Source organism: Dendronephthya gigantea, unplaced genomic scaffold (assembly GCF_004324835.1).
Source record: "Dendronephthya gigantea isolate DGI-Jeju-01 unplaced genomic scaffold, DenGig_1.0 000001F, whole genome shotgun sequence".
Classification (NCBI taxonomy): Eukaryota; Metazoa; Cnidaria; class Anthozoa; order Malacalcyonacea; family Nephtheidae; genus Dendronephthya; species Dendronephthya gigantea.
This window is the reverse complement of record NW_021163011.1, coordinates 2,014,687-2,040,041: the sequence shown is the minus strand read 5'-3', so window position 1 is coordinate 2,040,041 and position 25,355 is coordinate 2,014,687. Positions and strand designations below refer to the sequence as shown.

Here is a 25,355-nt window from a genome sequence, read left to right as displayed (position 1 = left end):
ACACGGCTTTTGACTGAAAAAGGGGTCTACCTAAAGGTATTTGTCCTGACAGGGGGTGACCGGGTGTAGTGTTTTAGTGGGTGAAAATTTGACATGTTACGATTATTTCTAGCGTAGGAAGAAAGCAGGAAACAAATTGTGTCCCTGCAAGGTGCATAAAATGCAATGCATACAGTGCAAATACATAAAATGCAATGCAAAAAATGAAAATAGTATTCCGTTTGTATAACTGTGGTAAATATAACCTTTGCGAGTTTGCCATGGACTAGGTCTTACGAGACAGGCCAAAGGGTGTCAAAAAAACGAAATGGAACTTAACAGACTTTTACGAAGTAAGAATAGCATTTATTTACAATTAGCCTTCCAATGATAACCTCCGTTCAATAAAAAGCCTACCATCCAATTGTAATGGCTTTGGAGATTGATTGGCAAGGCGTTTACTTTCAGTTAAAGCAAGGCAAGATAAGAATTTGCCATAGCAGCGTAGCAGCCGTAGCTTGTTTAAACAATTGGGATATAATTGTTTGATGACTGTTTAACAGAATATATTTTTCGATAGTCGCAGAATTTTGGTATTATAAGTATGGTAAGAGAAAGTCATCCTACACGAGTCTTTCTCAAGGTTTGGATTCAGTGGCTTAGGTTGCAGCTTTCATTTCAGTACTTCCTTTTCAAGAGAAATTGATGCACCTGTTTCTGGTTATGGTTGCCATAGGAATAGATCGTATGGGCGGGGCACCGCCTACCCGATCTGCCAGCTATATACATACATATAGATATCAAGTGTTCTACGAGAGAAATAACGTCAACAAGCTTTTACCAAAGGATAGCCATCATATTGATCAGAAAAACCTTGAATAAGCGGTATATCGTCATCGTCATCCCCTAAAGAAATTAGGGTTTTCAACATTAATATTTTTTAAATAAAAAAAAACGTATCGGGGCCGATATTTGGGATAATTTTATAAGTAGCTTTTATAGGAGGCTTCTATAATTGTATCTTAATTAGGAGTATGCATATAACACCGATTCGAATTAGTAAAAATAATTATAGTCCCGTTAAAGAGTTGGTAGTCAGCTTGTTTACTGGTTAACCCAGTAACCAAATGAATTTACATGATCGAAATTAGTGAAAATCAGAAAGGTTAGGTTGCAAAATCATTATGTTACATTAACACCTCCTTCCCATTACCTGTGGAATTTTTTTATCCCTGGAACGCTACACGCTTTCAAGTGGTATGTTTTTTTACAGAACTGTACGAATTTCAGCTTATATACTGTACTTTGCAAATAAAAGGTGTGGAATTCCTTCAATTTCGTTTGTACGCACTTTTTGGGATCAATTGAAAGCGAAAAACTGATCCTAGGATTGCAACATGGTAAGCCTAGCCTATAGCTGATAGATTGGTAAATTTTCATACCAGCATTATGATATGTAAACAGACGATAAAATTTGAAGCTACGATGTAATCTTCGTGACTTTACAATGAAATACATCAGCGCTCCAACCAAGACAGCAAACACTATGCCAGCAGGGATGGCCCACATCAACGTTTTCTTTGTTGAGTGCGAATCAGAACTTCGTGTACCTTGAAGAAAACGAGACAGAACAACACATACAGTTAAACAACGTGCCTGAATATATCCGCGGTGATTTAGTGTAAATAAGTGTTTGCTGTACGATGTCAACATCTCTTTAGCTATATACATGGATTATTTGGCATTGAATGGTAAAACATAAAATATACTGGTGATGCAGTCTTCACGAAACTTCACCTGAAATGATCTCCAAAACTCAAACTATACTAACCTGGAGAATTATAGACGGGTCTTTTTGGTTTTGTTGTTCTGAAGGTTCTTTGTTCAATAGAAGTCGACGTTGCTGTTGTCTTGGTGCTCAGTTCTAAAGGACAGCAATGATTTTTGAATGACGGGTAATGAATGCTTAAAAGCCAAAGCTTTGTTCATGCAAGTATTCAGGTATTATTATGGTTAGCAAACTTAGCATACTGTAGAACAGGGGCCGGTTGTATCAAGCCCGTTTAGCTTAAACGGTGGATAAGCTCAAAATAGAAAGCAAGTCTAACGTTTTATTCAACAAGCAAACTAAATGTTTTTCTCCCTAATACAAAGATACTGTTTACAACTACATATTCAGTGCATGATATTCAAGTTGACTTATTCAAGAGAGATGTAAGAGTGTTATTTAATTTTGACTTATCCACCGTTTAAGCTAAACGGGCTTGATACAACCGGCCCCAGACTCGTGTTACGGCAGGAATGTACTGTATATGGAGTATTTTTTTTAAAAAGAAAAAGACGGTTTCTTGCAGTATTCCACATTTGATATGTATAGCAGGACTGATTTTTTCAGTGCAAAAATTGTTTTTAATCTTATGACAAAATGTCCGACAAAATACATTTGACTTTTGGACAGAAGTTTAAGACAATTTCATCATTTCAATGATTGAGAAATGTTGACGTGTGCGTTGTGTGAATGTAGAAGCTCAATAATTATATGCCTAACAGTATTGTTTGATATCATAGACATCGAAAGCAAGTTGATATAGTTACTCAAAATTTCTTTAGCTGTTTCTCAGTGAGTCGATTAATAATTCTTTCTTTAGAAAACAACTTGGAATGCCGGGATTTTATAATTTGTTTTCAAGAACATTTAAAATTTTCTTGTATCTCCTTCGACTATACCTTGTCACGACTTAAAATTTTGCTACAATAAAAGGTCGACATTTGTCTCAATGTATTCTGTTATTTACAAGTTAATAAGGGTAATTTAAATTTCACCTTGGATGTGATGTGGACAATGTTCCTCATCAGAATGATCTGTACAATCGTAGACTCCGTCACATATTGCAGTCAGATCAACACACTGTCCGTTTGTACAGCGAAAGCGTCCAGGGTACTGGCATGTTGTACGATCTTGAATAGGATGTAAGGTATAGAAAACAGCGTCAATCGATGAAAAGTCTGATGCCTCAAACATAGACTAAATTAAAAACTTTAAATTCCTGTATATTCAAAAGCATTCCTGGCTGTTTGTAATGTAAAAATCCAATAACTGATGATCCAACTCGAAAAAACAGCGGTAATGAACTGTGATGTCAATTATTTGTAATAATTATATACGGTAAAGAAAATTAATAAAATGGATAATAACTCATTATTTCTTTCATGAGAAATGATTGAGAAATGTTGACGTGTGCGTTGTGTATGTAGAAGCTCAATAATTATATGCCTAACAGTATTGTTTGATATCATAGACATATAGTTCATGCGTCTAAATTAACCGTGGACTTCAAAGAAAGCACTAATTCAAAGAATGGCACACACAAAAAGTCTTCATTGTGCATCGTTGTCAAACCCAAACTACACCCACCTGGACTTGTTGGGTTTGTTGTTGGAAAGGTGCTTTGTTTTCCAGCAGTCGAGGTTGCTGTTGTCGCGGTGCTGAAATCTATGATAGAGCAGTCAAATGAACGACATTAATAATCTCTCTGCATGGCTGGCTACGCCACTGACACTTTTCTGTGTTTTATTTTTTTTGCATTTGACATTTAGTACAAAAGCTATAGAGAATTTTATCTTACCACAGTTGATTTCGTCTGATTTGTCTGGGCAGTTTGGGTAACCATCGCAACGTGCTTTCCCCACGATACACATACTTTTATCCTCGCACATGAACTAATTATTACTCTAATTATTACGACTAATTATTACTGCAGTTTGTGCCTAATGATGCAAGACGATTTTCCGACGTAAAACGACGCTATGTTAGTGTTTTTAGATGTTAGCCAATCAGAGCATGTTAAACATGCTAAACATTGAATCACAATCATACAATGATACTATAACAATAATTATTATAAATTTAAAAGAATTCACAGTCTTTGATTCCAATATGTGACGTCATAACATGTGATACGAAATTTGATTGGCTTAAAAAAACTATCGAGCCAAATCAATTTTCGTGTAATATCCGAATTTGCGCGTTTGACTTCATTATGAAAAAGGTCTATTGCCGCTCATCAAAATCATGATGGAATAAAGCGGTCGTACAAGTTATTAATAATAGTGCTAAAGCTCATATTCTCATTCGCTGTGGACTTGTAATGAAATAAAACATATTGTTATACAGGTGCTGTGTATTTTAAATGTGATTGGTTCATTCGTAGTGACATGACTTTAATTAAATGCTTTTTTTTCCGCCAGGAAAACAAGTGAAAAATTGTTGCCCGCATATTGTCATAACAAAGTTTTTTTGAAATGAAATTTTTGTGTAACACGTATGTTTTTGTTCCTACATAACAAAACACTTAATGTTCGCTACATCTCGGGAAATAGTGAGTTTTGTTTTCCCTCGAGTCTCAATGTTTCCCTCGACGAAGACTCTTGTGAAAACAAAACTCACTATTTCCCTCGGGAGCATACATTAAGTGTATAAAATCTCGTCCGATGTAAGATTTGTCCGATATGAAATTTTAAGTGTCGACTGGAGCTTACTGATAGCCATATACGAGAGGGCTGCATCCCAAGAATACTGATTTATTAACCATTCATTGCTTTTACGTACTTACCACACCATTCGTCGGAGCCATCAATGCAATCCTCCTCACCATCACACGTCATTTTTATAGAAATACATTTACTTCTGTCTTGACAGAGGTAGAAATTTTTCACATCATGACAGGAGTGTACTGTGGTCATTTTTTTAAAAAAGAAAAATCCCGCATTAAAAAGGGGGGGGGGATTTGGAACTACAGCATACTCATTGACAAAATAATTTACTATACTATCGTACTTCATATTTACATATATACAACAAAGGAGCGTGTTCCGTTTCATACATTTCAGTCAGTGACGCACGCTTGCAAGCCTGAGTGTATATCGAGTATATATTTATACTTTACTACACACCCAATGCAAAAAATATGACTGGACGCACATGCTTCTGTGATACTCCAGTATTGTTTGCACATAGCAAATGTGAAAATCGTGATAAAATAAGATGTTTTAAATTACACTAATAATTAATTGTTTTATTGTAATCACAAAATGTGATTACATACTATTACTATATATACTAGCTATATATACAATTATAAAGAATTTCATACCACAGTTGATTTCGTCTGATTTGTCTGGGCAGTTCGGGTATCCATTGCAACGTGCTTTCCCCGCGATACACATACTTTTATCCTCGCACAAGAAATCGCTAGGGTTTTTACATCCTATAGAAAAACAAACATGTTCGTATTTAGCTTCGATTAATTATTACTGCAGTTTGTACCTAATGATGCACGACGCTTTTCCAACGTAAAACGCCATTGTTTGCGCAATTATACAGGGTGTATCAAAAAACTGCAAATACCATAATTTGTATGCACTTTAGAATTTCAATGACTGTGCAACTAATTACGCTTCTGTGATTTGAAAATACGTTTCCCAGGGTTATCAAAACAAGCACATAAAGTGAATTAAAATTAGGTCGATTACGAATGGCTCAGCTAACAACAAAGCAAAGAGTATTTCTTGTTTTAAAGTACGCCCAAACTCAAATCGAAACTCGTAATCAAACTAATAAGTTTAATTCACTTTGTGTCATTTTTTTGATAACCCTGGGAAACGTATTTTCAAATCCCAGAAGCGTAATTGGTTGCACAGTCATTGAAATTCTAATGTATAATCTCGTGCATACAAATTATGGTATTTGCATTTTTTTTATACACCCTTAATCACATCCTTAATACAACCTTGATACATCTTAATCACTACAAATTATGAAAGCACATGCAGTATAAGTATCTATACCTAATATGAACTATAGTTTTGTGATTGGCTTTTTGTAACAATAGTGGACAGTGTTTATGATTCGTTCTTTTAGAAATAAATTTCAATAGTTCATTGTGTTCTATTGTTATCGTCAACCAATAGCAAAGCTTGTTCATATAGGTACGTACCGACCCTGAAAGCAACCGACAGTAGACAACAAATACGCTGTGATTACTGTGCCTCGATGTCCACCGAAAACTATAACATCGCATGTAACATGTAACAAATACTCTGGATCCGGTTATATCAAGCCTGTTTAGCTTAAGGTGGATAAGCTCAAAATAGAAAGCAAATCTATCGTTTTATTCAACAAGCAATCTAAATGGTTTTAAACCATAATACAAAGATATTGTTTACAACTACATATTCAGTGCATAATATTCAAGTTGACTCATTCAAGAGAGATGTAAGAGTGTTATTTAATTTTGACTTATCCACCGTTTAAGCTAAACGGGCTTGATACAACCGGCCGATGATGTAAAACGACGCTATGTTAGTGTTTTTAGATGTTAGCCAATCAGGGCATGTTAACATGATTTGCTAATTATCCAAATGCTTGCAGAAAAGGGGGGGGGGTTATTATTGCCGTCCGTCCTCAGATATATTTGAACATGACTGCGCATAAAAAACTGAACAGTTATTTACATTTTTAAGTTTTATATTTTTATATTTTTTCTAGCAGAAGCATCTCTAAATTCTATCGTTTGATACAACAAATTTGTACATAATATTACATTTTAATTTTATTTTCTATAATGAAGGTAATTTGGACCTTACCTTTGTTGTAATGTGGACAATTTTCCTCATCAGAATGGTCTTGGCAATCGTAGACCCCGTTACATTTTGCTGTCTGATAAACACACTGTCCGTTTTTGCAGCGAAAGTCGCTAGGAATCGGGCATGCTGTACGATCTTAAAAATCCCAAGTAATTTTACTTTAATTGAGTCGAGCAAATACGTAGAATGTAAGGTGAAGAATTAATTAAGAGCAGGGCATACGTCGGACAATGTAAAGTCTTGGAGAAAGATCTATAGATTGAAATCCTGAAATATGTTCTCGGTTCGAAAAAAGCCCAATCGCTTTCAAAGAATCATTCGGAAACAACACAAATATGCGAACATGCACTCTCCCCGTGCAAATATACTGCGCAGAGACAATAGTCAAAAATAAAATATGAATGCTAAACTGATACGGGTGCTAAAAGAATGATAAGGGTATTCATAGTTTTTAAGTCCAGCATATCGGACGCCTCGTGATAGCTCGCAATGCAACCCGTTAGAATAACGTCATTTCTGCCATCGCAAAGTTTTGGTTAAAGTGGCTAATATCACGAGGCTGCTCCCATACAAAATGTATTCTTTATAAAAAATTGACTTTCATTTGTCACCCACAGCTCGCATTTTACATTCTATATTTCATTTACTTACTTTTGCAGATATTCTCATCAGCCCCATCTTCGCAGTCTTTCCTGCCATCACACAAATTATCCCTAGGAATACATCTTCCTCCTGGACAAGCGAACAGAGTTTTGTTATTATTACAAATACTCTGGCCTCCTAAAGAAGAAAAAAAAATATTGGCAAGAATATTCCAGTACTGGTGTAACTGATAAAAGTGATCAGTTGACTTATGATCTATGCTGTCTAGAAATAAGTGTGAGAGTGCATGCATGAGCGCTGTTAAAAATTACATTTAGCATTCCTGTTGCAAAAGACCTCCGCGATCCGTAAGCGTAATATCTATCTGCATGGACAGTTCACAGATAGTGCGTAATATACTTAATGTTGAAAAATTTACAGCGGATATTCACTGCAGTAATTTTCTTACCACAACCCTCTTCATCTGATAAATCCCCGCAGTCATTATTCCAGTCGCATCTCATATTCATAGGTATACAGAAATTATTTTTGCATAAGAATTCGTCGGGTGCACACGACATTCCAGCTACATTGACATGAAAATAAAACAATCAGTAAAAACAAATTGTTCCTCATCAGTAAAATCACTGCCGAAGTTTTCGACGATACATCTAATGTGCGCACCATTCCAAATATTTTTTTCTGCATGTCATTCCATTAGACATTGACAGTCGGTTATAGTGGTGTATAGCCCGCGCAATTTAGCACCAAAATATTAGCGAGCAGTACTAAATCTTACTGCAGAAAATATATAGGACCGAGCCGTTCCTATAAGTATATTTGAACATGCAACCCTAACCTACAGCTATAACAGTAAATTTCATCATGAATTACTGGAAAATATGCAAATGTCATCGGGCATTCATTCAAGATCATTGGTAATGTTTCTAAACTGTGATTTAATTATTGGCAGCATCGGTTGACAGCAACAGCATGCAATAATGGCTTCTGTGATTTCTTCCAGGATTAGCATACGTGTTGTTACACAGTGCCATAATTTTCATGAAAATTATTCTGCAGAATGCGTTAGTATTATGCAGGTTGTTTAATTCTTTAGTCCCGTGTCATTGAATTCACGCACAAATTGCGAATGTATTTTCTCACCAATCATGCAAACATCTTTAGATTAAGTAGTTCAGCTTGTAGGTTCACCACGTAAGCATTTGATACTGCAAAGCTTTCGGTCCGTTAACTTGGGCCTTCATCAGTGAAATAATTAGGATTAATTAAGATTATCAGTGTAATTATAATTAAGATTATCAGTGTAATAATTAGTAATCTTTAGATTACTAATCTGACATATGAATATAATGCTATAGCTTTCTCATGTGATTTATTATAGGTTATACTTATATATTTAATATGAAAGCCCTCCAAAGATCGGCTGACTTACATGGTTTGTAACAAGTGCCATTCTTCATTGTTATTAAACCACCTTTACATCGACAATCTTTAGTCTTTGAATCTGGCTCGAAGTCATCTCCACATTCGCAAGCATATTGATTGTTCGGTTTAGGAAAACACAGTTGAGAACATTTTATACCTGAACACGAGCTTTTGGCTGTAAGAAAATTATAAAAATAGGCATTCATGGGCATCAGCGAGAATGTAAAAATAACTATTAGAAACGATATGATATGACCCATGAGAGTTGTTCAGCGGGTATTGAACTCCCTCGCGTTAGAATTCATTCTTCAACACCCGTCGACCCATTGCATTAATATTTTTAGCACTCTCTTGACTCTAGGATATATATACATCATGCAGCATTGAACTAATTCATATTTTTATGCACGGGTGCTTTTTCTAGTTTCGTTTTCTATTCCTCGGGTGGAGCGGAGGTAAAAGACCCTGGGTACGAGGTTGATGATATATATGCAGCTTACCAACTTGGCTACTGTTATAATACACTTTGATCTCGTATCTGCTTTTGCTTGACATGCCGACAGCTTTTTTAATCAGAATGAACGGTTTCCCTTTGAAAGATTTGTGTATTTGGTAAACTTTTCCAGTTTGCCAGTCGTCCCAATATACATATTGATCGTCCACAGCAATGGAGTACGGATGTTTAAGGATGCTGATCCATTTAAAATTATCAACATGAGACCATCTGCTTGCGAGGATCTGCATGTAAAATAAATAATTACATTGTTCTAAGGCACTTTGCATCAACCACATTACCAAAAAGTTTGGCCACGTTTGCCACGTTGACAAAAAATATGAACGTTGTATGGCCTTGGATGGACGGCGTGCATTTTCAACTTATATACAAAATGTTTGTGCGCGGAGTTTGACAGGCATGCCTCGCGCGGCGCCATCTTTTTCGTAAATGTGATTGGAACAAATTTTGAACACTATAATACAGCTACCTAGGCTACTAAATTAAATCATTTATACTGAGTTTTGAAAGCATTTTCATTCATTTTAATTACTTCACATGCGAGAACCAAAAGATCAAGCTTATGGAGCTGCAAAGGAGCGATTTCGGTTATTTTTTCTTTTTATGCACTCCGTATGTAGTTTGGATTCACCCTTCAAAAATTAAAAGGAATAGCACCCAAAATGTCGGACACAGCTAGTAACTTGCGAGATCACAACGGAATACACCTGAAGAAAGCTACATGTTAACGACACGGTATATGATATATATTTACCTTGGTAGTGTTGGTAATCAGGTCGTACTGGCCAATGATATCTTTAAAGGCGTCCGTGTAGTAGAGATTTCTCGAACTCTTTGGGTTATATATATCAATAGCCAGCCCATTTGGCCAGACAAGGTCTTTGTCGACCAAAGTCCTCCTGTTTTTTCCATCCATATCTGACATCTCTATCTTGGCAGTGCTTCCCCAGTCAGTCCAAAACATCTGCCTGTAAGAGAAAGTTACTCTCGGTTATTTTGATCTCGCACGCGGGGACTTTCACTTGAAATCAGGTCATGCGGGTAACTACACGCTATACGGAAAATTCCCACACATGCGGAGATCACATGAAAGATCTAAGATCACATATACAATTGAGGATTATAAGCTGCGTGTATACTTCATGACTAGCATACGTACATGTAGATAGAGGAAATAAAATAAAGACTTGTATAGGCACAAGAACAAAAAACTGCGGGAAGTTTTGGGGGAAATTAGGTTTTTTCTTTAATTTTGAACTAGAATCCCAATACAGGAATGAGGGAAAGCCAAAGCCACTAGAGAATTAACGGCGGTTCCGTTTTTTTTGCAATAGATTGTGGAACGTCACAAAAAGAGGTAAGCCCACACACAGTACTTACCCGTAAGGTGGATCTAGTGCCAGTGCGCGAGGTCTATCAAGATCATCAGAATGAACAGTTTTTCGGTAGCGACCATCTTTTCTGCAAACTTCGATCACCTTTTTACCCGCATCAACCCAGTAAAGATTATCGGTGGTCCAATCAAAGTCCAGGCCTTCGACTTGTTTAACTCCAGCGATTGTCATGTCAGCTAATAACATGCAGAACTTCCATTAGACACCAAGGAAACCTCAATGAGATAAACTTATCATAAAACAATTATAAGATTAAAAATCTCACCACTATCGCCATCTAATTTGCGTCTAAAAATCTTGTGGTCCTTCATATCGGCCCAGTAGATATAATTCTCTTTCTTATCATACGCCACAGCGACGGCAGCACGGAGACCCTCAACCGCAGTCGATCGACTTGAATTCACCAAATCCATGTATTGGATTTTAGTTCGCTCGGCATACAAAAGAAACGCTGAGTCAACTTGAAACAGAAAAAAGTTCACCGTTTTATGATCAGTATATTAATTGAAATCGGAATGCAAGAGAGGGGAAAGGTGCTGATTGGTTAAGAAAAGGATAATGTAGCGTCATTTCCGGTGAAATGGAACAATGTGATTCGTTGGGAAGAATCTTCAGCTTAACATTATTTTAACGAAATGGATCGGCAATCGATTACAGGATGAAAAACCGAAAAAATGTAAAAGAAAATGCCAAAAGAACTAAAAGGAAAATTGATATTGTCGATAATAACATGTCTGCAAGTGGTTTTACTAAATAATGCAATGTTTTTCATAAATGCCGACATCATGCATTTCTTGTTTAGTTCAAGCATGCCCTACGTAATCTAAAAAACTTTTAATTGACATCGCCTGCTTCCTCTTTACCAAGAAATATCGAACCTCGATCTTTTTGTACCAACCTCGCACTACGGGCTTAGTCTCTACAGAAAGACCCCGCGCTTAGTAAAAAAGAAGTCGGTATATAATCGTATAGTTTTTTCAACAATTACCGCAAAAGATGCATTATTTTTAAGTTGCATATCACTTGCATATGTTTATTGGTAATTGCACTTACCTTTAATTGGACAGGAAGTTTCGTAAGGCTCATACCACCACTTAGTATAACTAACGGAACATTTGTCTCCTGAGATTTTTCGGTATCTGTTGTACATGAAAACAAAGGAAATTTTAAGGACTTTTTACACAATCCAATTCAGTTCAGCTGTAGTCTGTTAAATGGCACTGTATATAGTAAACAGAAATTAAGCCACTGCAGTACTGCATGCTGCATGAATAACAGACCATTCCATATGTTAAAAGTGGATTGGATCGGACTAAATTGGATCGGGTATTGAGCTATCAAGCTTTTCAATTTTTCAACAACAGTCTATATTGAATTCAACCTCTTTCTTTTGAGAACTTCAGTAACCACCCTTAAATTAAATGAGCCTGCGTTTTGTATTTAAATTAGAAAGAATTCGGCAACATCTGTCCTCTCTGTGTTTGGATGAACATACTAAAATCCATAAACGTGCATATACACCAAATGGAACTGTTTTTAGAAAGATGATGGGCTACATCGTATCACGATGCCGCATATATATAGCTATAGAATTGTCGGCAATTTAGTACAAAGAATAATTTAATTATGGCAATTTTGATTGCACATTATCAGTGAGAGACCATCTATACCTGCGATGTTCATATATATTTACCCTTGAGTCCTGTTGTAAGTATGCCCAGGTGGACAGGGTCGGGGGGGTGCGTATGGATCAAAACCAGAACTGCTATCTCGTAGACAAAGAAAACCCCAGTAAGATTTAAAACCTCTGTCGCTAAAGATAAAAAAGATGCAATTGATATAAATGCAGCTAACCTGCAGTCTAATGCCTGCATGTATTCCAAAATCTCACTCGCACTTATTGAGTGTGACATAGAAATTCTGTTATTACTGTTCAATCTGAGTATATTTAACACGGATTCCGCATATTTGGGAATCCAAACACGCGGGAATGTTGCGAGAGTTAAGAAAGCGCGCGAAACACGAGCCGTATTCTTTATAAAATAACAACAGCAAATAAGGTATTCTTCCAAGTGTTTTTTAATTAAGCGAATTAAATTTTCGTGACTGCATGGATGGACTGATCCAAACACGCGGGCTTCGACCAATCAAAACCCGCGTTATATATATATGTGTTATTTTTAAAGTCCTTTTTTATTTAATGGAACTGAAAATCAAATCTTATTCAATAGAAATTCATATATTTCAACAGAATTATATATCTTATTCAATAAAGATTTAACAAGGAGAAGGTTCATACCATTCATAATCCTGGCCTCTGCAGGGACATATTGTCGTGTTAATTGGTCTATCGTAGTTTTTACCATTGTAACAAGTTGAACTTCTTTTCCGACGTAGGAACTCAAGTCTTTGACCAAGAATGCAGCCGTGACCATGGCTACGATAATATGGTGACCACGTTTCATAATCAGATTTAGTGCACGTTCTCCCTGGAAAATTATTAATATTATTATTCAAATATTTTATGCACCGTAGCTTTTCAGTGAACTTTTTTACGATTTTTTTCATTGAAACTCGCACGACTTGGAAGCAGTCTTCCTGATAGTCAATAATTTAGCCCCTCCATGCATATACAAATGAAGCAGTCGAAAACCACACGTGATTCACATGTTGTTTTGTAATACGGTAGTTTTAAGTTTACTTTAACTTACCCAGAACATTTTTGACGTCAACTTGCACAACTAACCAGCTATGGTGCCCGTGATACGAGCCGAATATAGTGAATATAGTTGTAGTTTCCCCTGGTTCAGTCAACAAGCCATAAACATGTATATCCTGGTCTGCAAAATTGTATCTTTTCCATGTTAAACCCTCATTGGTACTATACCTGAAGATGAGGAAATTGTAAAAAGTAAAAATGCAAAACTGCACAGTATCGCCGGTTGCGCTATCGACTGATTGAATTACCCTTTCTCACGATTGTTCTGGCATGAGATTTATTAGTCAAAATATTTCAAACTTACAGAAGCTCCCTAGTCGCCGACCACTGACGAACTGCGACGATTACACCACCATGATCACAAAAGTTGAACCACCAACGACCTTTGAGAACCTACATTAGTTCAGAAACCGAAAATAAAAGCACAATCAGTTTCTGCGGGCAAAAAGCTAGAGGCTGGGAAAGAAGGATCATTTTCCACTGCGGCATTTTCAAAGTTAGACCAAGATGAACTATATATATTGTGATGGCGCAACTCTAAATAGCCATGTAGGCAAGCTGAAAAATAAGCCTCCCAAAATCAAGAAGTTGAAATATTGGTGAAGTGGAAATTAATAAAAAAACATGACAAAACATGAGAAACCTCAAGCCAGGACCGTCCTGCGTCGTTTGATACGTAGAGATTTGAAGCGTATGTCAGACGCTTACCAATATTCCCTAAAGAAACAAACGTATTTTTCTAGATGAAGATTGCTTGTATGTTTAGTGATACATACTTTTCTCACATTGTTGAGAGCGACGATTTTTGGTACAAAAATGGATTAAAAATGGTTCAGAAGCATGGACTATATAACCCGCTGGGTGATGCGTGCGTGTAAAAACGTGTGTCTTTTACGAAAATCGTAGAACGTGCATGATGAAAAGTGTGAAGCAAGAGCTAGACCCACCGGAAGAAAGGATAAGCCCCGGAGCAGATGGTTTTGACATTATCGATGGAGCGTAATACCGTGGGTGTCTCTGGGCATAGTGCTGGGCTAAGTACAGTGAACATAGATCCTGAAAAAATCAAAACATACTTCAACAATTCAGTATAACAAATATGAGCAAACCTGCAAGCACAGACCTTCATCAAAAGTCGGCTGTGAGGTGGTTTGCGGAGAAAGCATGTTCTTATATATGATTGGCGAATTGGCCAATAAGAAGCATGCTTTTATCGCTAAGTACATGCATGATAATTTATATCAAGGTCGATAGTAAGATAAATCCATCACATATGACGGGTTCCGAGTATATACTAAGAGAAGGGGTCAGTATACCCAGTTTACGCGGAACTATATATATAAATTTTAAATACTTCAGCCGAGAAAACCTACCAAAATATTATTTTTACTCCGGTATGCAAAATTAACTCTCCACTCCCGGTGCATTCATGGAGTTTACTCTTCGTCATGATATTTTATGTCTCAACTTCGAGGCGTGCACGAAAAGTGCATGAAACTGTCCTAAGCAAATTGCTCTTAGCTACGATACTGACAATACTGAGCGTGATCTTACCCACGAGCTGCAGTTGACCTGCGATCCGTTCGCATGTCGCACAGGAACACTCAACCTCCTCCAAAATCGGCCTTTGTCATGTGAAATGACGGTATAGATTGCCCTTGTGCCAACTTTACCATACGATAACTGGCTTGCTAAGTAAACACCTCTCATTGAAGCCACGGGGTAAAGATCAACGAATGATTCCGTCATATAACGTCTACAGAAAAAAGGGAAAATCTATATGGGATGTCCTAATTGCTATACGTCTTCGTTAATTGCCATATGGACATGCATGTTTAAATGGTTAATCCTGGATATAAGGAAGTCACTTCTTGTGTTTATTATTAGTGTTTATTTAAAAAAAAACGCTAGCCCTCGTCAATTTACCCTGATTTCCACGAGGGGCGTCTATGTACAAGTTAATCTCTAACTGTTGATACAATAGACGTTTAGATTGAAATATTACGGATCGATTGAGCGGATTTCGCGAGCAATATCATCCGTAAACTGAACCGCAATGAATTCATGCATTATTCCCAAACAACTATGTAAAATTATTTATGATCAATATTAACAAGCATATAAAGTTCTTTAGCTGCCTGATTAGAATATTTTATTTCCAAAGTTTTACAAAAAAGTTCAAAAGCAAAAAATGTTCGATCAACTTTATTTCTGTCCTAATTTAACCGATCAAATACATGCAAGTATATACAAAATTCTGTTACCAAGATTTCATCGATTGGTTTTTATATAAGAACCATCCATGTAAACAGGGGCAAATGACGTGTTTCATTTAATATTTTGTATTAATTTCATGTATACAAAGTATACAAATCTATTTTGATTTTGGACATATCTGACCAATTATCGGCTGCGGCACCGAATTATTCTAATGTTACTAGGTCGATCATTTTTGGCGGATGTCTGACCATATGACCAAGTTTATCATACATTTGGCAGAGCGAAATCGTTATAATCAACAGTGTATCAAGCTAGCTTGATATGACTGAATTGCTAAATCCATAAATTACATGCACTACTCCTTCGACGCTTACCTTAGCCAGTGATTTTTTTGCCGGTCGGGAGAGTAGAAGAGAATCCTTTCCAATGACAAGGTATACTTCACGCCAGTCATGTCAGATATGTATAAATGTGATGTGTTTGAGTTGTGGTTCACGGCGACAAAAACCTGCTTTTCACTCGTATCAGCAATAAGAAAATCCTGCACAAAATTTGAAGGATGTGCTATTAATATTTATAAGCTTGAGAGCCTGTGAAGGGCTATTAGGTTTTTCCTACCCAGGCTAAAAAATATACCAATAGAATTGATGCTCGCAGGCATAGATTGTTTTTACCCGACTCAGAACTACTTTACTTCGGGCACACCGAAAGATGAAACGAGTTTCAGAAGCAGCGATAACGTTTGGGCGCGACAGTCATAACGAAAGCCCGCACATATGGAGGATGTTGTAGGACATGCTTACCTCGGTTCTGAGAGTGTTTGGAAATTCCGCCTTTCTAAAGTCGTGGTAATGGTACGCGACATACAAATCAAGACCATTTTTGCTCTAGTAAAACAAACACAGGTTCAGAAAACGTCTGACTATGTCGAATGCAGGGGCGTAGGAACGGGGGAGGGAGGTGGTTCATACCACAAGACCAGGCCACACGTCTTTCCCTCGAGCCTCGTCTTAGTGTTACAATTTATTTCATTATTAAATTTTATTGATCAAACTTTTCCATATACTATAGCATCATATATAAAGAGTGATATTAATGAATATTATTATGCATTATACTAATGCAGTTCGATTATGATTGGCTGAAAACCTACATGCAGATAACTCTCAATGTCTTGCCACCTACACGACATTGAAAATTATCCGTAGGTGACGTAATTTTTTGCCGCTAGTTTGCTATCAATAATGGCACAGGCTTCCTCTCTAAAAAGGAAATACATAATAAAACAATTATTGAATTCGGTTTTCGCATGATATTGAGAATTATCAAGCCTCAGTTTGCGTTATCCGCCTCAGCTTCGCTTCGGCGAATAATGCAAACTTCGACTAGATAATTCTCGATATCACACTCAACCTCATCCAATAATTGTTAAATGTTGCACTTTTTTGCCTTCAGTTATAATGCCAAACACCGCCAGCTAATGCATATCACAACTGCTTACATATCACAACTGTCGAACTAAAAATTGTATAGCATCTAGATTCATTAGAAGACAACCTTTTTGTAAATCGACCTATGCACGAAGAAGGATGTTTTGCATATACGGTTTTGAGAGTAAGACCTGAAATCTATTTAATATAAAGTGGTATCAAATTTAAAACGATAATCTTGTGACGTAATTATCGAAAGGATTTATTCAGCCACATTCAGCTAACATTTTTGGGACATTTTTAAACAACCACGTTAAAAAGGGCAACACGCCGTCAAGACGTTTGAGAAAACAAATACAACTTATATATGTAGTATGATTTTTCATAGCGATATTTAACCACACTAAGGACATGGACGACGCTTTTCCAGAATCATGGTAAATTGCTAAATAGAACTTTAAAGGCATTCTGGTCTTAGTTGTTGTTGAACGTCATAACGGGTGAGGTCCAAATAAATTTCTCTCAATTACTAAATAGAATAAAAGAAACGATTAATACTTTATATATTAACTGTACCTTCTTCGTTGCAAACATGTAAACATCGCTGATTTCAAAATCGGTAACATTTCGCATTATCATGTCAGAACTAAGATCATGATTCCAGTGACCCCGCAAGATATCCGAGGTGCCGTAGTCTAAACCAAAGAATTATCTCCTATTATCATGATTTTGAAAATTCTTTCGTGCTTCTACTTCCACCTGCTGTATTATTAGCGCCTCCCTTGCGACGTTATAACGACGTCCGCAAGAAGATGACAATAGAAACCAATAAAACTCCAAATTTTATAAAGACGACAAAGGTTATGAAGATTCTTTCATAATTATGACAATGGATACGATTTCCTCAGAAAGCTTGCCGGACAAGGAAATTGAACAACACCGTCTCTCCCATAGAGATGTGATATGAATACTTGTTTATGCAGGTATCAAGAAAAGGAAGATTTTTTGTAAAGGTAAAAAAGTATACGACCCCCTTGATTCAATGAATTTCTCCTACGAAGGTAATACAGGGATAATAGATACGACTCTCTTTGAATGTATGACAAGGACTATGAAAAAAACTCTCTCTCAGAGAGGTAACAATAAGGGAGATTAGTCATACACTCCTCTATATACAGGAAAGACAGGGGCGATGAATAAGACTTTCTTCCATGCATAGCACATGAACGTATATCTATGACAAGAAAAATGAGTAACATTCTCCACCACGTTTAATATAACCATGCACGCTTAATAATATCGATGAAGTAGGACTAGCTATCATTTTAATTCTTACCATTTTTCAATTCCATATAGATAACTTCGTCTGAATCCAAATCAGCCATTCCCCTAGAAACATAAAAACAATACCGGGGATAAACCTTGACCTCCTGCTATTCCATGTGTCTGAAAAATTACTTTCGAATCAAGCCGAAAATTTATGAATTTTTTATGTGAATTGAATAATACACCGTATTCCCAAGATGTCTTGTTAATTCGGATTTGTTTCAATTCTGCATGGTAACTTAATAATACGCACGTTCGTTTGCATGAAAACAGCAGATGCCGCTGTGAGAAAATGTAAACATACCAAAAATATGATCTTATTTTTTCTCTTCGAACTAGCCACGACGACCCAAAATTGTTGGAGTAATGAATCTAAAAAGAAATTGGAGAGAAAACACGTCAAGATGTGCTTCGATGAAGAAAAACGTTCTAGAAAAAGGTTTTGTCGACAGTTTTAAAGATCGTTAGGTATATCGTGCAAAAATGAACAACCACTATATTATAATACCACTTACTACATTTCTTTGCCTGTATCCAACACATAACCATGTTCCTGCATGCACTATGTATATAGACGTTAAACTATCACAAAATCTATCACGTGCATTACTTTGGCACGCAGTGGACTCAATCAATTACTTATTAAGCAACATAACTTATTTAATAACTGGTCGTTTCAATGGAAGAGTTGCCATAATACTGTAAACATTAAATCATTTGCGCAATTATCCGTTTACTACCATGCTAATTCCTAATCGGTCACCAGCAGCTGAATAAACGATATAGCGTAATCAATTGAACACATTGAAGTTGAGCAATTCTTCAGCGAATGCACGAGTTCATAGAGCGTATAAATGGCAAATTGGAACTATTGTTGTCCAATAATCATCTGGATATTATACCAACTAATCCATTGCAACGATGGTACATTAGAGAACGTGGATGCTGCGAGATTACCTTTTCTGTACTAGAATCGTACGCAATAAGACCACCAGTCCTCGAATTATGAAACGTGATGTCCGATGGTTTAAACCCCAGAAGAACTTTCGTTAGTGTTCTACAATCATCTTTTGAAACGAATAAAAGATTGTTCGTAGTATCGGCAAAGATGTACTATATGTAAAAAAAGGATGTAAATCAATTAGAATGAAAAACTTTTGGAGAGTACCTATATAAGCTACAGTCATGGCGGAAAAACTATGGAGGTAATTTACTTATCCCTAGCGTAGTTTGTATAAATCATTCTTACTTAGTAAAAAAGTGTACAATGATACAGGGTTTGGAACACATGCATATACGTACTCCACTTGCACGTACGTAAGCGCCGAGATCGCACGTACCGTCGGCTTGCGCGTTGACGGCCGCCTTGTATTGAAAGTAACTACAGTTCTACTGTCATACGTACAAAAAATTATCCGCGACGGCCGGTTTAGCGACCAGTTTCGAGTTACAGAGCATGCACCAAATCGGCCGCACTGATTGTACCTGTGAGTGGAGGCCGGTCTTTAGTTTACGTTTACACAACAGGGCGTTCAATTAGGTCCTTCGAATGAAATCTAAACCAGTATACATCCCCTTACGCCCCAGTAACCATTTCTTAAATTTCGCCTTTGGTCAAACTAATAGACACATAATGGTCATGGAAGATATGGTAGATTTATACAAGATTTTTACCGGGTGACCCAAAAACGTTTTCTGGTTTGATTGATGATAACTTTTTAACCAGTGAAGCCGTTATAGTGAAATAAATTTTATTACATAGAGCTAGGGAACGCTAACTTTATTCCATAAGAAGCTATTTAGAATGAAACCGGAGTACCTTTCAAACCGGAGGAAATAAGTCTGCTACAACAAGCTACGCACGATATTCACATAATATTAACTATAACTATATAGCATATTTCAATCAAGTTATTAAATTCCATTTCTATTTCATGACGTCAAGCTTTGTAAAAACGTTGAACAATTTAAAATTAGTCACCTCCGTTTCATTTATTGAATCAATTCAGTAAAACATTCCACTAAAAACTTGGTTAAAACAGCGATTTTTTATGGTTTTTTTACCAAATAAAATTGATCCAAAAATTGATGAATCTGACAACCAATTTTACAAAAGCTGTTTTAACAATCTGTTTTTACAGAGTAGTGTTCTTGATTTTTTTTTAAGATGGGGTGTCTCGCCCTATGCAGCGCTAAGAAACGCCTTCTCCTGGACACACTTTCTACAATATTAGTTGAAATTATCAAATCGATCAGACGTTTTATTGATCAGACGCAGTCCAAGGCATGGCAGAGTAAATTTGCCATCTACCAATCACAGACAAAATCACCTACCCATTTCGGTTTCAGAGGGCTGTTATAAAATTTCTCAATCACTGCGTACTTCTTAACTCCATCTTTCGTGAACTTGAGCAAGTGTGACATGTTGGTGTATTTTCTGCCATAATCATTGGAGATATAGAGATAACTGGTGCTGTCAGCTTTTGGATTAATATCTCGACTCAGCACAACCACCGTATCACTGACATCGAAACCACTCCATCCCACATAAAGCATGTAGTGATTGTCATTGAAATCGAACTAAAACAAAATACAAACCGATGATCAGCTGGAATTGACGGTAGCCCAGCCTCGTACCCAGGCGTTTTAATAGTAAAATATACAACGTTGTATTTAGTTATTGTATAGAGGTCAACTGAAAAAAAGCGAGCGCGCGGGGGTACATGTAATACTATAGGGGGTTACTGTCGCAAGAGCTGCCTCGACGTGTACTAACTGCATCTAAAAGTCCTGATCAGATTAGTGATAAAGAACTATACTGTTAAAAATACTAACGAGAAACTGTGGGTATGGATTCAAATCAATTCAAAAATATTCAACATTGCCGTTTATGTACGGTCAACACATTTATTTTACATTTTACATAGCATACAAAAAATACTTTTATTTTTACATCTGAACTAATGTTCCACCGTCGGAAAAATCTTCAAACAAATGTGTCATTGACACCAGTGTTCTTCCCAGTTTGTAGGATCATCCCCAGTCATGCATTTTGCACTTATCTTTATGTGTGCATGCTTGTCCAGTTGGTAAAATGCCTGTCATACAACAAACTAACATAAAGGATGTGTACTTCATAGACCAAGATGTACATTAGATCAGATATAAATTTCTTTATCACACACATTAAGTCTTGGCCAATTAGAGACGCATTGTATAATTACATCACTTTATAAAAAGATAGTTACATCATAGATTACAACTTGCAATACGATGCTTTGGTCAGAGCTGTATTTATTTACATAATTTACATGATTTCACATGAACTGAATGCCACAGCTAGCGTGGCCCTATCACACAGGAATTACTCGGTGTTCATTCAGTGTTCCACGACGCCACGTCACGAAACATACCAAAAACAGCGGGGAATCTGCAACTATAAACGACAGGTGACTGGTACATAAGTTATAAGTATATTGTATGCCTTTGCATGCAAAAACAAGCACGAGACGAGGATTGTGGTGGGCTAGGGGAAAAGGAATTCTTTAAAACCCCTAATTCTACTCTGTTAACAACCACACTTTCATGAACAATAAAGAAAATATATACTAAAAAATTCTGTTCAATATTTTAACTGTTCAAGTCCGTCATTCTAAGAAGAAAAGATCGCTTATCTCACAATCCATCACCATTTGTTGCATGGTAGTTGGTAATAATGCCTAATAAATGCCTAATAAAGCCATCTTCAAAACTGAAATTAAAATAACTGTGCTAACTGGGACGTAAGGAACGTTCTTCAGGCGTTTGCCCATCATAATACACCCACAAGCAAACTAATGTAGAAAGAAAACTAAACTCAGTTATGCCAAAATTCTTGAAACGTTTTAGACATGGCGTAGAACGCATTAGAAATGTTATGGACAGTAAAATGCCTCGAGCATCTGACAAAAATCGTTTAAAATGAAGTACTACACATAGCTGAAATTATGAACTCAGTCTTGATATGTATAGCTTCAGATATACATAGTGTCTTCTGCATTAAAAAAGAGACTATGAAAATTTTGAACATTCAGAAGCTCCGATGAGGTTAGAAAACCACACTACTTACCTCTAATATGGTCCATCGCCTTGAAGTAAATAAACAGAAGGGACATATCCAACGAAAACATATCTTACGATAGAGATTGTATAACCGTGTCGTTATTGTGTTGAAAATTGTGAAAGTAACGACACGGTCACGGCACGGTTGATATCCATTATCCCATAGCTAGTGCGTATTAGCTTCCAGCCTCTCTTGGTGCGTAAATCCCGGATTCGCCTCCCTGCAAGTATGTTTATTATAATACCATATCCATGGAAAGCTTCGGCAGAAATGGGCATACAACAAGAATTTTTTTCAATGTCATTCATTTTTCATTCCACTCTCTTTCAATGTCTATATTCATTTTCCAATCACTACAATAAAATTTTTTTTCACTCTCTATATTCATTTTTCATTCCACTCCCTGACTCCAGATTTCCTGAATATTTAAGCTAATGTATGTGCATTAGTGCTTCCTCATGTTATATAACTTCAATATATTTGCAACACCCCACCTCATTTTTAGCCCTAGCAATGGTGGGTACACAAAATTAACAAAAATAGACAATACGTATTTGAAGTCAATTAACTTCCAACTTTTAACCAAGGTGGTCATGTGTAATGAGGCTCAAAAGTCTGACTTCAAAGTTACTTTTGAACTATAGTTCTAAAAGTACTGCCCCCAAGTACTACAAACTTACTATTTTGCCTAAAACTGAAAAAAGTGACACAGGAAAACTAATTGTACAAAGGCAGTCAGTACAGAAAATTCATAAATACTGATAGCACAAAGCATGGTGGGTTTTGGGTCTTAGCTTATTTCGAGCTTTACATTTGAGTAATTAGCAACGTTAGTGGCAAAGCAATGTATTAAAGAGCACACACTATACATAAAGGTTTGGAAAAGTCAAACAGTCATAAACATGTGTGTTTAAGCAATTAGTTAAATGTGAACATGGTTGAAAGACAAGAAATGCGGTATTTAATGATAATTTATTTATTTGTACTTAATTATTTTTTTCTGAAGGACTAGAATAACAAATCCAGGGTTACTGCTGATTTTGGTCATGTGAGGTGTAATTACAATACGAAATCTGAGAGATACTAAATTTTCAGGGAAATCTGTGAGATTCCAAGGTTTCTACTAAGGAGTTTTGGTTTTCAGAGCACCAATGGTTTACTAGCATGCTTATTCGGAACCAATAAAAGCCAATGATAACAGAATAGTTGATTATCACATTCACTGCAACAACAGTATTATATAGACTAATGCACAAATGCCTTATTCCTAGGCCAGACTATATAATTCAGGCAAAGACTATTATATAATATCGTTCTTAACACTCGGAATAAATTCCATATTTCCGCGCGTCTGGATACGAGGCTGCACTCTATACAGCCTATAAAACGTTTTTCAACAACTGACAGTTGGGATCATGGGAGCTGCTTAATTAATTATTGAGGGTTTATTGCTGCTGTCGTGATGGCGCTCAGCAACTTCCGCATGCACTTTCGTTACGGAAATATTACAGCAGTTTTCACAAACCAATGTCTGTTTAATATATTAATAGTTGATATCAAGGCCTCTAAGGGCTGTAGAAATCACAAGCAGCTCTAAGCACAAAAGAAATTCCAATAAATGTCCCAAATATACCGGGCAGATTGATATTCCACGAATTTGCTCGAATATTTAACGAAACGGAGCGTTCTTCATGTTTTGGTGATGCGCAATGACAAAATCAGAAAACATATTGGTAACGAGAGTATTAGCTACATAGCCTACATTCAACAGTTAAAAATAATGACGATCATTTCATTCCAAAACTTAATTAAATTAGTTGAACCTAGTGTTACTATATATATAATAACTATATCGGAAGCACGCATCAAATCCTGCATGGTTGCATGTGACATTACTTTAAAGCATAAACATCTGGATATGTCGCATGAGACGGCAACATTGCGTCATGAAACTCACCACAACATCTATTGGATCTCTATTGGTGCTTTTTCTTTTGCGAATGGTCGGAATCGATCGTTTATATCGTTGAGATGATTCATCTTCAGACAGATAGATCTCACGGTGAGGTAATGAACTACCTCGAAGTGGTACTTTTCTTTGCACAAACAAGTGTTTCGTCTTCACGTTTCTCTCTGCTCGAATGAGTGTTTCGCCAAACGAAGCCAGGAAATATAAAACAACGAAGAGTGCGCGCATAGCGACACAGGACCAGGGTTGACAGATCACTCGATGAGTATAGGCCAAACAATGGTTGGCACATTATACTGAACAAATTTATTGACCAAATATTAACATAATCTTTTTTTAAAGAAATTTAAGCCCCGCCTATAGCATTGTTTTTCAGTAGATTACCAACGCCAGGCGTTTATGCTTTGGCGTTTCTTTGTTATACTCTAGTATGAGTTCGTTGAAAAATCCGTGTGAAAATCACATTTTAGGATATATCACATAAATGCCTTATCTGTGTATAAAAGGAAGTTTACGTTACAGTGCGTGTATAGAAAACTAAAATACCCAAGTCACTACACAAGATTATACAAAAGAATTTTAATGGCGTTCAAATATTAATCACGATTTTGCCTTTGGGATTACGTTTTCGCGTACAGTACAGTACAGTCAAAATAAGCACAAATGTTTTTTTAAAATTAGTTCGATTACAAGAAGCGCACTAAAAATGTTTCGATCAGACCATCCTAACACGGAGAACAGTAAGTAATACCTTGAATATTGTGTCTTGTTTTTAACAACTCATATCTTGGGTTTACAAGATGTTTATTTTCGGAGTATGTTTTCTCTTATAGTAAGTAACTATGTATGGAAATGCAATCAAATCACTGCTGCTGAAAAGAACGTGCTAAAGTTAGTAGGAAGGCAAAATTTGGTCGCGAAATGTTGTAAAATACGGAAAATATAGCCTACTATTAAAAGTTTGTTACCACGGAAATTGTTACCACATTTGTAAAAATATACAAATTTGCAAAGCTATATTTCCGTATT

The 25,355-nt window shown here is 36.4% G+C and overlaps 1 protein-coding gene across 1 annotated transcript; it reads right to left on the bottom strand.

The window, feature by feature from the left end:
• Positions 1 to 348: 348 nt before the first annotated feature.
• LOC114529362 (sortilin-related receptor-like) lies at positions 349 to 24,598 on the bottom strand. The gene is made up of 31 exons (XM_028551143.1): positions 24,315 to 24,598; positions 20,590 to 20,835; positions 19,213 to 19,368; positions 18,560 to 18,627; positions 18,266 to 18,318; positions 17,506 to 17,624; positions 16,303 to 16,386; positions 15,874 to 16,040; positions 14,834 to 15,035; positions 14,227 to 14,335; positions 13,923 to 13,996; positions 13,584 to 13,672; positions 13,272 to 13,447; positions 12,860 to 13,049; positions 12,254 to 12,373; positions 11,614 to 11,699; positions 10,826 to 11,020; positions 10,547 to 10,736; positions 9,921 to 10,134; positions 9,153 to 9,390; positions 8,660 to 8,827; positions 7,676 to 7,792; positions 7,276 to 7,404; positions 6,625 to 6,759; positions 5,133 to 5,246; positions 4,593 to 4,712; positions 3,395 to 3,472; positions 2,803 to 2,937; positions 1,811 to 1,903; positions 1,422 to 1,589; positions 349 to 885 (listed from the first exon to the last, which is right to left on the bottom strand). Exons 1-31 carry the CDS (start codon positions 24,552 to 24,554, stop codon positions 806 to 808), a joined length of 4,353 nt encoding a protein of 1,450 aa, XP_028406944.1. The 5' UTR covers positions 24,555 to 24,598; the 3' UTR covers positions 349 to 805.
• Positions 24,599 to 25,355: the final 757 nt, after the last annotated feature.